This window comes from Bacillus rossius (genome assembly GCF_032445375.1).
Source record: "Bacillus rossius redtenbacheri isolate Brsri chromosome 4 unlocalized genomic scaffold, Brsri_v3 Brsri_v3_scf4_2, whole genome shotgun sequence".
NCBI classification, from domain to species: domain Eukaryota; kingdom Metazoa; phylum Arthropoda; class Insecta; order Phasmatodea; family Bacillidae; genus Bacillus; species Bacillus rossius.
Window position 1 is genome coordinate 45,912,427 of NW_026962011.1, and position 16,071 is coordinate 45,928,497.

At 37.8% G+C, this 16,071-nt stretch overlaps 1 protein-coding gene across 1 annotated transcript in view; it reads left to right on the top strand.

Annotated features, from left to right (window-relative positions):
* The first annotated feature begins 773 nt into the window (after positions 1-773).
* The window catches only part of LOC134541846 (uncharacterized), a 93,107-nt gene continuing 77,809 nt past the window's right edge, over positions 774-16,071 (top strand). The window contains exons 1-2 of the mRNA XM_063385543.1: positions 774-840; positions 14,581-14,707. Of these exons, the coding sequence (XP_063241613.1) occupies positions 14,638-14,707 (70 nt within the window). The 5' untranslated portion in view covers positions 774-840; positions 14,581-14,637. The remainder of the gene's footprint in view (positions 841-14,580; positions 14,708-16,071) is intronic.

Here is a 16,071-nt window from a genome sequence, read left to right on the forward strand (position 1 = left end):
GGAAGCCGCCTGCGTGACGGAGGTAAGCAACCAGCCACACACTCCTGTGCTGCCAGGTAGCATCTTAGAGCGCCTTGAAATATATTGTCTTAGGGAAGTCTTAATTTCACAGACCAGAGAGCCACACTCGAAGTTCCCCAAAGTTCATGCTCACTTTTTTTTTCGTTCTATCTCATTGTATAAACCGGTGTGGCATTAAATTTTGCGGTTGATTAGGATAGGTTAGCTACATTATAAATACTTTAAAACATTGTGGATGATTGGTTATATTAGGTAAGTTTTGCTACATTAAAAATACTGTAAAATCATTTTATGGTTGCTTAGCAAACAACTTTTTAATATGTAGCTATCCAGGGCTAGGAAACCGTTTACATGATTTCACAGTATCTTTAATGTAGCTATCCTAACCAAATCAACCGTCCACAAAGTTTTAAAGTATTTATAATGTAGCTGGAAAAAAAAAAGAACCCCGAAGATGCACGATCGGGCGTTTGGCTCTCTCGTCTGTGAAAAGAAGGCTTCCCATTGTCTTATGCCTGCGAGGTAAGTTTTATAGTCACGCGTCAGTCCACTCGGTTATGGCACACATCTGTCCGGTAGCTGTCTCCCGTGTGTGTGTGTGTGTGGCCGAGGGGGTGGGAGGGAGACTCCGCTGACCCGCATGTGTCGGCCAGACCACAGCGCATGCGCGGCGCCTCCTGATGCTCCCCCCCTACCCCCTTCAGGGCAGGGGTGTTGTCGCCGGTCGCCGCCAGGGGCGCGCCGGCAGTTCGCGCGTCGCACGTGCTGCGCTGCTGTCGCCGCGTACCGCGCAGCCAGCTCCAGCCGGGGATACACCAGGTGGGTGTCTCGCAGCCTGCGAGGATACGTCACGGTGTTGCGCGTAGGAGTGGGGCACTTGATGGCGGGGGAGTAGGGCGCTCGATGGTATGTTTGCGTGCTTGTCATTACATATTCTTACACCTCTATCTCTCTCTCTCTCTCTCTCTCTCTCTCTATCTCTCTATGTACAGTTTTATTTCTAACTTGCGTGGCGTCCACGTATCCACGCGTTCTTTTGAAGTGAGTGGGGCTACAATTTTCGAGCGTTACGAAAATTCCGGTCGCACGAGGGGAAATAGTTAGGTGCAGTGGCGGGGGAACCGGCAGAGGAGACGGCAGGGGAGAGGTGGAAATGACGCAGCACACTTGCACGCTTGCACACTTGCAGACTTTCACACTTTACATTTGCATACTTGCATTCTTTCACACTTGTATACTTGCGCACTTTCACACTTGCGTACTTGCGCAATATCATACCTAGCGTTAGTATACATGCATAAACATATAGTTTTAACATGCAAACTCAGACTAAGAGAATTGTGCCTATACCTAATAATATAATAAGAAAGAAGTTTACTTCTGTCGCGCTTTGACTCCACGCACAATTTTACCCCCACCCCCTTTTCCACGTAGTATTTTATAGATTTATTCTGAATGTATCTACCTCCTGGTACTCTGCCAGGCCGTTCATAACCAATTCATATATGTCAAAACATTATATAAATGTTTATTTTAACCAATTAACCAATTTTTAGTAAAAAAACAATATTTTGATGACACAATTTAGTTATTTTTTTATGTATTCCATTGACAGCCGATCAAAGTTTGATTTATAGGCTTTTTAGCCTGGGCATGATTAAATAATTTCTATTTTGTTAAAACAGGTAACTATAGCGTGGATGATTGAACCTTGTCGCGTGTCATTTTAATTAAATTTCTTGTTTTTTTAAGTCAGAAAATGCGTTTTGATCATCCGAAATGTTTCCAGGAAACAGTTTTACCATTATTTTCTTTGCTTTTTTCTTCGTCAGAAATTCTGCTTTATCACATCACACAGAATCCAAAGGGTTCAATTAAAATGTACTTACAAGTCTCTATTACTTGAAAAATCACGTACTTGTTTTAAGCTTTTAACTAGTTTACTTTGGGAGCACTCAAAAGCCCTACGTGAAAAAGTGCAACACTTCTGCGGCAAAGCACCATAAACTCAGCACGACTCTTATTAATGAAGCTGTGAGCACCAAGTGATTCGAAGCGCATTGGTGCTGCCAACAGTCTGTTATCACGATATCACGGACGTTTATTTCGTATGCGGAATAAGACAAACAGTTTTTGGTTCCACAAAATATGTTTACTTTGAGCCAACACTAAAATTCGTGTCCGAAATTTTGTAGACGTATCTTGGAAAATGTACAATATGTATGTAAAACGAAAGTAAAAATATTTTTTTAATATAAAATTGGGTGTCAATAATGGAAATAAAGTCATTAGTTAAAACATGAACAATTTTTTTTATGGATTGTTACGAAGTGAGAGATCGCCGAGTTGGAAAATAGACTTTATTTGCTTTACGTTCAACTGGAGGACGGCGATAGTAGCTGCTCTTCAAATTCATGATCGCTATAACGCGTGTTCTACATTTAAACAATTAGTTAATAAAACTTTGAACTAAAATGTTTGCAAATTAAGAACAATCCACAGTAGTCGGGTGGACAAATCCCTCGCCTCCCACCAAGAATTCGATTCCCGGCCTTTTCGGAAACGTGGCGAACGTTTCCGTGCGCCTCTGGGTTTTCTCGTGGTACTCTCTTTCCCCCAGTACCATCCGTTCCATCAGTACTGCGTCCTTGGTTTTTACGGCTCCACTGTTGACGAGAGTTTAAGGTACCCGCCTAGTCAGGGACGTATCTGTGTCGGTGAGGCGGGATGATAAGGGCGACGCTCGCTGGTGTTTCTAGCGCGGTGTCGCCTCTAAGCGCGAGGCCCTGAAATAGAGCGCAGTCTTCTCGTCGTGCATGGGACAGCTACGGGATTTCAGCGGTGACCATAACACTATATGGCGGGGAAATGAAGATAAACGTGTAATGCAAGCCATTTGAGTTATTTCAAAAAATCTCTACCGGGAGTTTCATGACTAAAAATTACTCTGAAAACACGCGTTTTACCCGTTTTCCCTCTTTTAGAAATACAAAATCAGTCACGAAGCACGAAAGTAGAACTACTCATATGCCCTCATACTTAAAATATTTTCGTAAACAACAGAAACCACTCGAATATCTTGAGCAGTTTTCAAATAGCGTGGGTTTTTTTTTTCTGAATCTATGTAGATAAGCGTGTTCCTTGAGCTTTAACTCATCATCATCATCACCTTCGTGTACAGCACGAAAACATTGGGTTTGCGAGTCGGGCACGCGTTATTACTCTGCACACAAGTCAAGCGATGCAGTCTGTGGACCACTGCTGGTCTGGAACGAGGTTCAAGTCGACGGGAAGCCCTACGGCTTGCGTTCCGACGTCGGTTGATGTTTCGGGTCACGATGGAACTACAGGCGGTGATTGGTGGCGGCCGGAATACACGCGGAGAGACCCGCGAGGCATGCGGGTTCGATCCGCTCCAGACCTCTCTTCCCCCCCCCCATCTACCACCCCTGCTCTGGCCGCGGATTGGCCGAGGGCGCAGTAGTGGACCATGGATCAGGTCCACATGTCCTAACCCACCCCCTTTTAGGCGAGTTGCAACTGGTAAGGCCCGTCGCGAAGAAAATAGGACTGTATCGGTAGTCACTCGTAACAACAGGTGAGAGTATCACAGCGAGGATTAAAAAAAAGGGGGGGGGGTTGTCTGTAAAGTCAGTTTACGGACGATAATTTTACGCGATAATTTCATAAGAAAACATTGATGAAAAATTGCATACTTTTTTAATTTTCAAATATTATTCACAGTTTTTTGCAAATTTAATTTAAATAATTTGTTTAAATATAATCACGAACAATTAGTTAAAAAGCCCGCCTTAACCTGTTTGATATTATAGAAGATTTTCTCGCACGGCGGTTGGCCGGTTCTTGCACGCTCGGCTCAGGCGGAACGTGACAATGAGTCATGCTTTTTCGTGCGTGCAGCCGGCGTTCATCCGTTTATAAGACGTTATCACGTCAAAAATAATTGTGAGCGAGTCGTTCAGCACTCGCCAGAGATCTGTGTGACATCTGATGACATCTAACCTCGGTAACGAGAAAATTCGTGTGTTCTCGTGTTGTAAAACACACTTATAGTACGAAAATCTGACACGAAAATTCAACGTAGAATCCTTTAAAATAATGCCGAGCTTGATAAATAGATCAGCTACGTTTCTGGACGCGAATGACCGCTAGAATTCACTGTCGGAGCAGCTACGACAACTATCGAATCATTTAATTAGCAGACCGAATTGTAAAACTATATAATCAAACGGCTCGGATTAAAGATAAAAAGACTTGAAAAAAATACTTAACCCCGACAATGAATTATATTACAGTACTACCCATCTTGTTAAAATTCATTAAACGGTTAATATTATAAACTTTGCCTTTGGCTTTGTGAACTTTGGTTCGTGTCATCTATCATAGATAACAGCACCGTCTGTTACACATTTCCGACCGTTTGCATTCACGAAATTACTCGTACCAAATGCCGTATACCGAGAACAGATGTTACACATCAATATTCACGTTCATTACAAAACTGGAATTGAAACTTACCCTAGTCAAATATCGTGTGTAGATAACAATACAATTGTTATGTTAATTGTAAAAATTAACGTTTTCTATAAAACCGACAGTATTTTTGTGAACCGCATAAAAATTTCAATTTATTTTTACTTCATCAAAAAATAATTTAAAGGGAAAATGTTTTACCAAATATAAATTTTTGGCAGTCGCAAAGATATATGTTCTTGTTCCCCAGTAAAACCGTCTGTTTTTTTATAGCAGTACTTAGACAATATGCTGTCATTAAGAGAAGAGTTTAGAGAATGTTTCCAGTTAAACCACTAGCATAGCGATAGTAGATAACCAACCGTTCGTGTAACTCCAATTCCTTTAACTTTTATCTAGGTTTTTTTTCCTATTCACTTTTTCATAGTCCAGTTTTGTGATACTCTCACTTAGAGATGATTTGTGTGTGGTGATGTGACCGTAGCTAAATAAATCAAGCTCAAACTGGCCCACCATTATTTAACACGGTTAATACATTTTAATGTAACATTGAGCAGCAAAAGTTGCTATAAACATTTCTTTGTTCTCAATAACACATTCAGGGCAGTTCTTTATATGCCTGTATTTCTTTTTAAACTTGAAAACCTCGAACCACAAATAATTTATTGTTTTATTTTGTAAATAAAGTACAATAAATAATGTATCCACCTTAATTAACACATAAACGTTGTATTTTATACTTTGGCTGGTCGCACAGCCTCATAGCTCCTAGATGTCACTATACCGACAACACAATACGGGACATATAATACGTACAGTGTATTGTTTTTCGTGTTTGCCTAAGCTAGAATTCGGACACTAATTTGTCGCTTGGCAGTCCATCTATGATTATAGACCAAATGGATACAAAAATGTACGTATATCACAGCCTCGTTAAAAAATTTAGTATTAATTTCAACGTGTTTGCATTAAACTTTCACTGTGCTAATATCGTATTTTTAATTTTCAAAGCTCCTGTCCAATCGAAGTTGTTGTGTTGATTGTAAATATTTAAACAGCATCAAACATTTCTTTTTTAAGTGTTTCTCAATCCATTCGTATTTTATTTTGATGCTTCGAAATTATTTATACAATTCAATAACTATGTACATAAGCAAAGGTATTGGCAAATCGAGTGGCTAAACTTTAATTATTTACTGGAGAAGGATATTTAATTTGAAATTCAATAATAGAATTCACTTAATGTAATTACTAAATAAATTCCATTTTTTTTTATAATTTCAATTGGTTTAATAAAACACTTATAGCTTAACATTTATCTGTTGAATATTCACTTAAAATCATTTTGTATATTTATTTATGGATATTATATTTTTTGTGAAAATGTGCATACAAATAAATATTTATTTTAAACGGCCACTGTTTGTAAACACTTTGCTTGATTTGAGATGCCAGGACAGGAAGGTGGGTCAGTGCGATGTAGCTTCGAACTAGACTTAAATCAATGTTGGTATAATAACTTAAAATTTGTTGTGCCTGATTTTGAGTCAGTGGAATTCACTGGAGATCTGCGCTTAAGGGGGTGCCTCCCATTTATACTAATCACTGATCAACTTTTAGACTTTTTAAATTGTTTAACTTTCACGAAATTAAAAATATATACAACAAATACGTTTTGCATAATTAGCTGCAAAAGTTACAGTTTTTTACGTTTTTGGGTTGTACAAATAAGGAGAATTTAATTTATTGCAGAACTTAAACTTTTTAGGTTAAACTGCAATGCCACTGGCCACTTCATGATATGGTTTGCATTTCTATCACAAAAACTCATTTCATGTTTCTTGGCTGTGAAAAACATAACAAATTTGAGAATTTTGAAAACAAATTTTTTTTAATGTTAACAAGTTGGGTAGTTACTACCTGGTAACAGTGGTCACCATTTACTCTGCACTGCAATCTAACCGTGGGACAAATAGTGTAAGCAAGTCCTTGTTATTCCTCGGCTTAAATGTTTTTATAGCGTTAATTGTTTCTGACTACATGAATTACGTGACGTTGTTGTGCTGTGAAAGGGTTTTCATCCTTGCGTTATAGATCTGTGTTGCAGGATACTCACCGGGAGCCGACTAGGAAACAATAAGCAAACTCAAGCGCGCTCATTTCCAGCTCTGAGTCAGTGGAAATTGCGGCTGTTATCTTCGCACGGTGTGTCAGCCCTGCCGGGATTGTTAGTCATTTGTCGCGTCCTTCCTTTGTTCTAACGCCCACGCCCCCGCTCGCGCGAGGCGGGCATGTGCCCGAGATCTGTGAAGCGGAGGCTTTGACGCGCGCTCTTGGGGTAAGAACCAGGAGGTGAGCGCATGACTAGCAGCTCGGAGCCAAGTCTAAAAACAACAGGAGCTTCATTTTACGCCGCCAGTAACGTAGTACAATTGTACACTTTTTAACCTGAAAACGTTTTTTAAAAAAAAGCTTCTATACTAAAGTCCCGCCAGAGTTAACAATGAAACGTTTTTTGTCGTCGCCAAAAATTTTAATATATCCCGTGGCTCAAGGGTTGTAACGTTGAGTGTTGTATATATTCTGAAAAAAATACCACTGTACGTTGCCTGTTAAAGTACTCACGTCATCGTGCGCTTTTACGTCATTTAGCGGAGAGGGCGGTTGAAAAAGAGCCTAGAAATTCACTCTGAACGACCAAAGAGAGATATAAAGAGAGGTATACTGAGATATAGAGAGTAGTATAGAGAGATATAAAGAGAGGTATAGAACTATATAGATAGAGAAATATATAGAGAGTGAGGTAGAGATAAAGATGGATATATTTTTATATAGAGGAATAGAGAAAAACTTAGATTTATAAATAGAATGTTAGAGGGATAGAGGAATGCATAATATTTGAGTACGTCCTTCAAACAAATTACAAAAAAAAATTTAGAGGCATTAAAACGTTTTCTGGGCATTAGCTAATATCGTTTAATCATATATGTATGTGTACGTGTGTAATTTATATGCATACTTATCGTGGTCTCGGAGTGGCCGAAAGCCACTGTCAGGACTGCCAACTAAAGCATGCGGAATGTCCGGCTGATACGGGGAATACCGTGGAAAGTCCGCGGATGTTCCGCTGCGCGTGACGGTAAATGCGCCCATTTTCCCTGCGGTTGGTAACGCCTGATATGATCCCTTCTCGGGCTGGGACCTGCAACAGATTCCGGGCGTAATTAATACCGCCGGCTCGGGCGGGGGATCCCGATTGTGATCCGGATAGCAGTTCCATTGCCCGCGGTAACGGCGCCGTATCGACCGCTCGCCCTTCCGCCTCACCTCCTGGGTGCGGGGAGGGGGGGGGGTTATTTTTTACCCGCCGCGCCGGTAGCCGCTCTCTTTCCGCCGGTTCTGTGTTCCTCCGCGCGTCCCTAATGTCGCGTGAACCTTGGGCGGAGCACAGTCGTCAAGGGTGAGGCTGGGTGGATCCCTGGGCCCAGCCGTGTTTATTCTTAAATGTTTAAACTATCACAAGTCTTTACAAAACTAGAAAAAAACAAATTGACTATTTCATAAATAAAGCTTAGTTCGGACTTACAAAATAGTAACCATAATTATACCTAGGGACCGGAAAAATTCGCGTATTCAATGGCCTCTAGGATAGCCTCCATTATCATCTGCATTTCTCAAGCAAACACGCGTGTTCATTGGGTACTAAACTGTGAGGCGTCTCCACTGGGTAGCTTGTGATTCGACGTTTCATTGGTCGATAGTCTCTCATTGGTCCAGAGAGCTCCAGTTAAACTGCGAGCCAATAGCAGAACCAGCAGGATTGTACACATGTTTGAATTTCAGCCTATCACGAAATGAATCCGCGAATTTTTCCGGTCTCTAATCATACCCTGTATTTTCTGGTTAAATGACATTATAAAAATAGTGTCGGTAAGAAATAACCATGCAATTATCATGTAGCACGTGACTGTAAAATTGGGGAGAGGAACCCCCGTCTTAGATCCTGGGTACAGGGCCCGTAATCGAATGTGTGGTGGGGGGGGGGGGGGCGGCATGCGTCAACCTTTACGTGCAGGAATATTTGCCACAGTTAGAAAAATACATAAATTGTTTGCTTTTTTTTTCCAACACTGTAAATTAGAGTCGGCCGAATTCTTGGCCTCTAGGAAAATTTTGCCCGCTAAATCTTGAGCGTCACTTCTCGACTGATTAAGTAACTTAACCTAAACACGATTATGCATAATATTCTAATTTCAATTTTTTTACGATGATTTAGAGCTGTGCCGTTACTACAACACAATTTATTGCTCTGTAGCTTGTATGTATGTCCGATTACAAGTCAAACAAAGGCATGAAATAATTGCGGAAAGGAAGGGTGAGTTTTTTTCGTTGGTACTTAAGAGACCACACAAGGAAAAAATTTATAAACTAAAATTTAAAAAATAAAATTAAAAATCGGACTGATTTTCTGAGGTAGGGTGAAGCCAGTCCCACCGACTATGTTTGTTGTATATTTTTGCAAGTTGCACGATCAGGTCGAAGGCGTGGATTGCTTTTTATTCCCCATAATTTAAGCGTACATTTTTGGCTTCGCACTGACTTAATGTGTAAGCAAAATTATGAATATGCCTACGTGTAATTTATTTAGTTTGCCTTTCTCTCGTGTTCGTAAGTAATATCCAGTTATAGTTAAAGCCCTACGATCTTAGCGCGTTTTAAAAATATTTGAATATCAAGGACAAACTTGACTTTTCCCGTCACCAAATATTAACAATTACGAAGAATTTAAAGGGTTTTAGTTATTTCCCTAAAAATGAAACATTTTCTAAAAAGCAGCCAAGTCTTAGAAGCTTCAATTCAGTTCAGGTGAACTAATAAATAATAACTTATAAACAGTTGTACTTTTTGATTTAGTAAAAAGGTGCTTTGTTTTTTCTATACAAACGGATATTTTTTTGTTTAAAACATATTTTTTTTTTATATTTTGGTCTTTCTTCGTATATCGTCACAGTCTCCTAGGACTGAGGACAATCTTGGAAGTCACAGCAATTTCAGGGGGGAAAACATTATCTTCCTTTTTTTTATCTGACGGTCAAGGGGGGAAGAAATCCAATCCACTTAGCTGCCTCGCATTGGCTGCCCGGCGTTTACTTGACCTTTATTTCTCCAGCCATTGGCCCATCTTTGGAGCTGTTATTGTAACGAAAGCTGCCGCGATAAACTAACTATAATAACAGTAGTCTGAGCGTCAGCGCATCTGGAAATCTTTGTTTTTAAAAACCATTTTTTTTATTTATTTACGTCAATCCGAGATGACCGCTTCGTTTACGTAACTACGGGAATCAATCCTAAAAACTGTTAAATCTCTGATTCCTTGCTAAACATGGCTTTACTTTGTGACCATATATATTTTGGCTTCCTGAACGTGGAGCATGTGATTTGTGCTTCGGCTGAACTTGAGAATCACCGGTTATGTTAGCATGGGGGTTTAATGGTTTTCTCAACTTACAATAGTTTTTTATCCAATATATTTTATCACCGAGTCAAAATAAAAATGTGCAGTGTTTAATTGATGTAAAATAGAACGGTAGTTTTCAAAAACAAGAACATAACATAAGCACTAGAACATCATCCATAAAGTCTATATTCAGAAATAATTAGTGGAAACTTGACACTATATTTATACGGTAATATTAAAAATATTATATTTCTTAAAAGTTTTATGGTTTTATTTTAAGAAAGGTAGTAATTATATAATAATTATTATAAGAAGTAGTTATTTTTTTGTCTGTTTTGTTACCTATAAAGTGAAGTAATAATTATTATTATCAAAAAAAATTATTTATTATTGTTAACTGTTTTGTTACCTTTAAAGTGAATCTCTTACAGTTCATTATCACTTTTCACTTTCTAAACAAAAAATTGGTTGTCTGTAAAGTCGGTTTACGGACGATAGTTTAACGTGACAACGTCATAACAAAAAATTGAAGAAATGAATGCATACTTTTATGAATAAAATTGAATCATTTTTATTTTAATAATAAAAGAATAAATACTTAAATTTATACTAGTAATCATATTTTTAAAATGCAAGAATAATGAACCTTTTTTTACCGAAATTGTTGTTGTAATAAGCAATGAAAACCACATTAACTAATCGTTTAAATATAATTATGAACAAGTTTTCATTTAAATAAACTGTAATCAAATATTAACATAACCTATTATTACTGCACTCGCCGAAGGATGCTACTTTTAATAATAAAAGAATAAATACTTGAAATTATACTAGTAATCAGATTCATTTTCTTACGTACATTTGAAGTAGAAATTACTTCATATTACACATTTATAAACAAAGTTTTAAGTTTTCACTTCTGTCGGTGCGGCACAAGCGTACAATGAGCGTAACGGGACACTTTTTCTTGCGTGCAGCCGGCATTTTCGATTTATTAGATGTTGTCATCTCAAAAAGCTAACTTTTCTTTGGCTTCAAAACCAAATAAATAAAATGTTTATACAATAAATGCATGTTTGTAAGCACACGCATATTTTAACAAAACATACTCTTTTAATATCTAACTTTTTTTTTCAAGATAACTTTACCATCGACAGTGCAAGCTCTTACATATGTTTTTACTATTCTATATTTCTATATAATTATTGTACAGCGCAATTGTAAGTTTGTTTGCAGAAAGTAACTAAAAAATTGCCAGACTAGTTATACAAATTATATTTCACTGTTATGAAATTAAATAATTCATGTTGAACGAAGAACATAATAATACATAAATTTGTTCGTTACCGAGGTTAGATGTAACTGCACGTACTGCACGTGTGAAGGACACAGTAAACTCGTGGCATAATATCATGTCACTGTTAAGAAGGCTGCAAGTATCCGCTCTACCACTCTGGTTCTGGGGTAGAGCGCCTGCCTTGTGACTTGTAGGACCCGGGTTCGCGCCCCGGCTCCTCCAAGGCGGATTGCCCAGACAAAATGGTGGCATTTTCTCTGGTAGGAATACAATCCCTTGTAACAAGTCAGGCTACCAAAAGAAACGGTGGGTGGAACAGAAAAAAACTTTCCAGGTGGCTTCCAAATGGGGAGCCCGTTTCTTTTCTTGGGCTCCCCATGCGGTGGCCATTCCGGGGGTTTCTCCGGGGGAACGGAGTTTTGCAAAAATATTTTTTGTTGTATTATAGCGTTTTAGTTTTTAGTAACTGTAGCATTATCATTCCAACATGTTATAAATAAAGCTCAAAAAACATTTAAAACATTTTTAAAAATTTGCTTTTGTACAAAAATATTTCAATTAAGTGTGCATCAGTCAGTAAGTGGTTATGTGTTCAACCATTTATCGGTATATATTTTCTTTAAGTATTATTGACGGTTAGATTCTAGTCAGAAACCTTTGTTTTGTAGTATTTTAGCAGTTTTTTACGAAAAATATTTATAAGCACATTAAGTTTATTCCTAAAAATATTATTTCTGTAAAACCACATAGTTTTCAATCAGGAATATCGTCTTTTACACACGCTTTTATATATGTGTGTGTGTGTACCAGTATAAATACAGATGTAAATAAAATATTCTATGTATTTCAACATGAGCAAAGCCTTTGATACTTTCCAACATAATCTTAAGATTAAAAATGTGTCAATTTTAGGCCTTTTCAAGCAATGCGTGGTATATATGTTTTAATTATTTAACAATGCAATTTCATAGTATTAGGTGCTCCGCAAAGTAGTAGTTTATCTCAACTACTCTTTAATATTTAATAAATGTTATTCCAACTGTATTCAGAATTGATCAAGACAAAATGCTGATAAAAAAATTGGTTGTCTGTAAAGTCGATTTACGGACGATGGTTTAACTTGACAACGTCATAACAAAACATTGATGAAATGATTGCATACTTTTATGAATAAAATTGAATCATTTTTATTGAATTATCACTATTTTGTATGGATACAACGAAGGAGTGATAAATTTACTCTTATTTTCACTCATTAATTCAAATATGTTTATTACTTTAACGAACAAATTATTTTAACAATAACTTTTATACATGTTTGCTATTTAACTTCAAGATCGTCGAGAATGTTTTACGCTTTTTCGCAACTACACATTTAACGACGAAGTATGTTCCTCGTGAAATTAAATGTAGAATTTCATAAAAATGCCCTTGCAGTTAATAAAATTAGTATTAGTAGGTTTAAGAAAGAATTTCGGCTTTAATCTCCAACCCAGACGCTCGTGGTGCGCTGGGGCGGAGATTAAAATTCGTCGGATAGATAGCGCGATTCGTTCGGTTCGCGTCCGTCACCGTAGGGGAATAATATTATTTCGTTTTTATAATACGATTTTATAACAAATACGCATCCCAAATACACCAAACATATTTATAATGTGTTACAATATTTTTTAAAACATTGTGCAAAAGATCCCGGGTGTAATTTGAATCATTATGTGTAACTGTAAAACACCATTGTTCGTACAAAAACGCATTTGAAAATTCAACATTACTTTTAAATAACCCTACCGATTGTGCTGAAAATCGGTGGACGATCGTTAAATTACAGAATATTAATCATTCAAACGACGAAAACATGATTGAAAAGTCAAATCGATGGTTGTTCCAATCGAGTGGAAGAGAGATAGATGCGACGCAAGCGTACAATGAACGGTACGGGACACATCGTAGTGGGACAGTGTGCGTTACGGGACACTTTTTCGTGCGTGCAGCCGGCATTCATCGATATATTAGACGTTGTCACGTCAAAAAAAAAGTTATTTATACTATCCTGAGAGGATAAAGAATGTTTTAAAAGATTTAACGTGGCTTCGTAAATATGATCATATCATAATTATTCACCCACGAACTGAATTTCAACTAGGTACAATGAAAGGTCTTCAACCCGCCGTCCTAAGGTTCTGCACATTCTGTGTAGTCCGACACCAGTTGAGCCGCTGTGGCGTTAATGTTTTTGACGTGAATTTGATGAACGTCTTAACGTTTCGCACGGGGCGGTCATGCCATAATCTCGGCGACACTTGTAAACGCCCACTGCGGCCGAACCACACACTCGAGGCTAGTGATGACCACACCGCCGTGCAGCCCGCTCTGGCGGCGACGGGAGACGCTGGTGACCACACTCCCCCCGCGTCCCCCGCAGTGACGTCACCGCTCGGCAGGGAACACCAACAAGCCTGGTGGGCGCGGCTGGCGGTCAGGCGCGAGCGAGCTGGCAGCGAGAGTACCTGGGAGATTTGCTACAAACAACTTTTATTCTTTACGTTACAGTGTAAACTACATTTTGTAAAAAAAAATACTTTAATATTTAATGCACTGTGTTTTTTTTTACGCAAGCAGCACGGAATAATGCCCAAACCAAAAGTGAATAAATCGAAGAAGCAACGAGTGACACCCATGTCTCACCGGTCATCTAGACGTCCCGATGCACAGAGATGTCTGCTCTGTCCGTGGATATAGAAAGAAGCCCAGGGAAATGCCACGGAATGGCCCAGGCGCCCGGACGCAATACGACGCCTCGAGCTGCAGCCGTCTGCATCCGCCCAGCACAACCATAACGTAGCTAACATAGAACCAATTGACGTTAACAACCCAGAGGAAGCAGATTTATTTTATCCGTTCCTTCAAAGCATCCTACTTTGGAACTTGAAATCACGAAAAAAACATAGGTAGCTTTAGTCACCCCAACTTCTACCCTCCCCATTTTTTTTTGTTTTTGTTTGTAGTTGTTGATCTGAACAGCCAGGTCACATTACTGTGCTGCTTGAGTTTTAAGTTATCTTAGTTATTGTTACCGCCGGTTTTCACTTCAATAGAGTGTTTCCTATTTTATAACGGGTTACATTGAAAATTTTCACTCTTGGTGACGTTCAACAACCTGGAAAATCACTAATCAGGCATGGCAGTGATCCCGAATGTACATGCTTAAAGACATTTCACTACAATACTGTAGTTATAAACGCAGCTGTATTGTTACGAGTATGATAACAGAGCATTAAGGGATTTTGTTTTGTTTTTTTTTTTGTTTCAGGCGCCCAGAATCATCACTGATGACGTCACGATGAATTGAGTCATCAGGCCAGTCAGCATGCCTGCAGCGATACTACTAGCGCTCCTAGTGGCAGCAGCCTCAACTCGTGGCTCTCCTTTGGTGCAAGGTACATACATTCACACGTACATTTGTCTATGGATATAAATTAAATATTCCTGAAAAAATAATTATGTACTCACCGAACAGATTAAAATTCTGCATACTTACAGTTTATTTTGATAATCTGAAAAGATTAACAATTATTTAACATAAATTATAACTTTTTGATTGTTCTTTACGAAAATTATCCCTCCTGAAATCCAAGCCAATACTACCGTGTAACAGATTTATTGATTATGACCTTAATTTATTATCATTGATTAAAACCTTATGTAATCATTAAGTTCTTGATTATATTATATAATCATAGATTAATTCCTTGATTATAAAGTTTATTAAATTGAGAGTACAACAATTATTTTTAGAAAAATTACATTATGTACTTTAAAAAATATGTCTGAATATTGTGAAGCTGAAACTTTTGATAATGCAATGTATTAAAAGTGTGATAGTGACTGGTTAAATATGACGTATAAACATATGGCTACTTATATATTGCATTTACTCCAATTTTTAGTTGAAGATGTTACAGCAACATATCACTGGACAGTGTATGTTTATCAAGATTCGTTGCAAAATCATATCGTTTATTGAATGAGCATTTGTGATATTCCAAAATAAATGTTAAATAAAACTTAATAACTTGAGTGGATTCTCCCCACAACTGTAGACCTACAACGACTAAAAAGTGGACATACGATATATATATATATATATATATATATATAAAACTGTTCGTCTGACTATCTTTCAGGCTGGTTGATGCTTAACAATTTATTCTGGGAGACCTTAACCTTGTGACCAAGTCTGTTTAATGTAAGAGCATTTTTAACATTCTTAATCTTAATTAAATCTCTGTCCAAGAAATGCTTTCCCCGAGCGTATTATCCGAGTCACGCCTTCACTTATCTTGTGCTAAGCTTTCACAGGACGGTGGAGACATACAGGGTATCCAACGAGATAGATTTTCATGATATTTTACACTTTGCCTCTATATAACGTTTCTGGTTAGATGAAATAGCAAGAGAATGTTATTCTGTTGATAACCTCGTGATTATACTTTAACTATGAAGATGTGTAGTTACATAACAATATAGTATAGTGGCAGCCTTATGGAAGGGGTGAGGAACGATATGCCTCCACCCTCATATTATTCCCAGAGAACTAAAAACCCTGGCGAGATAAAAAAAAAATTAATCTTCTCTAACCTGCACCTGTATTTTAAGTCTGTTAAATTTTAATTTGGTGTTAATTTACATTTTTAGTAATATGTGTGTAATATTTAAACTTTTAGAACACTTCAATTTTATATGAAACCATAGTTTTGGTAATGACTTTCCAATAATTCAGAACCACGTTAAAATAGTCTTT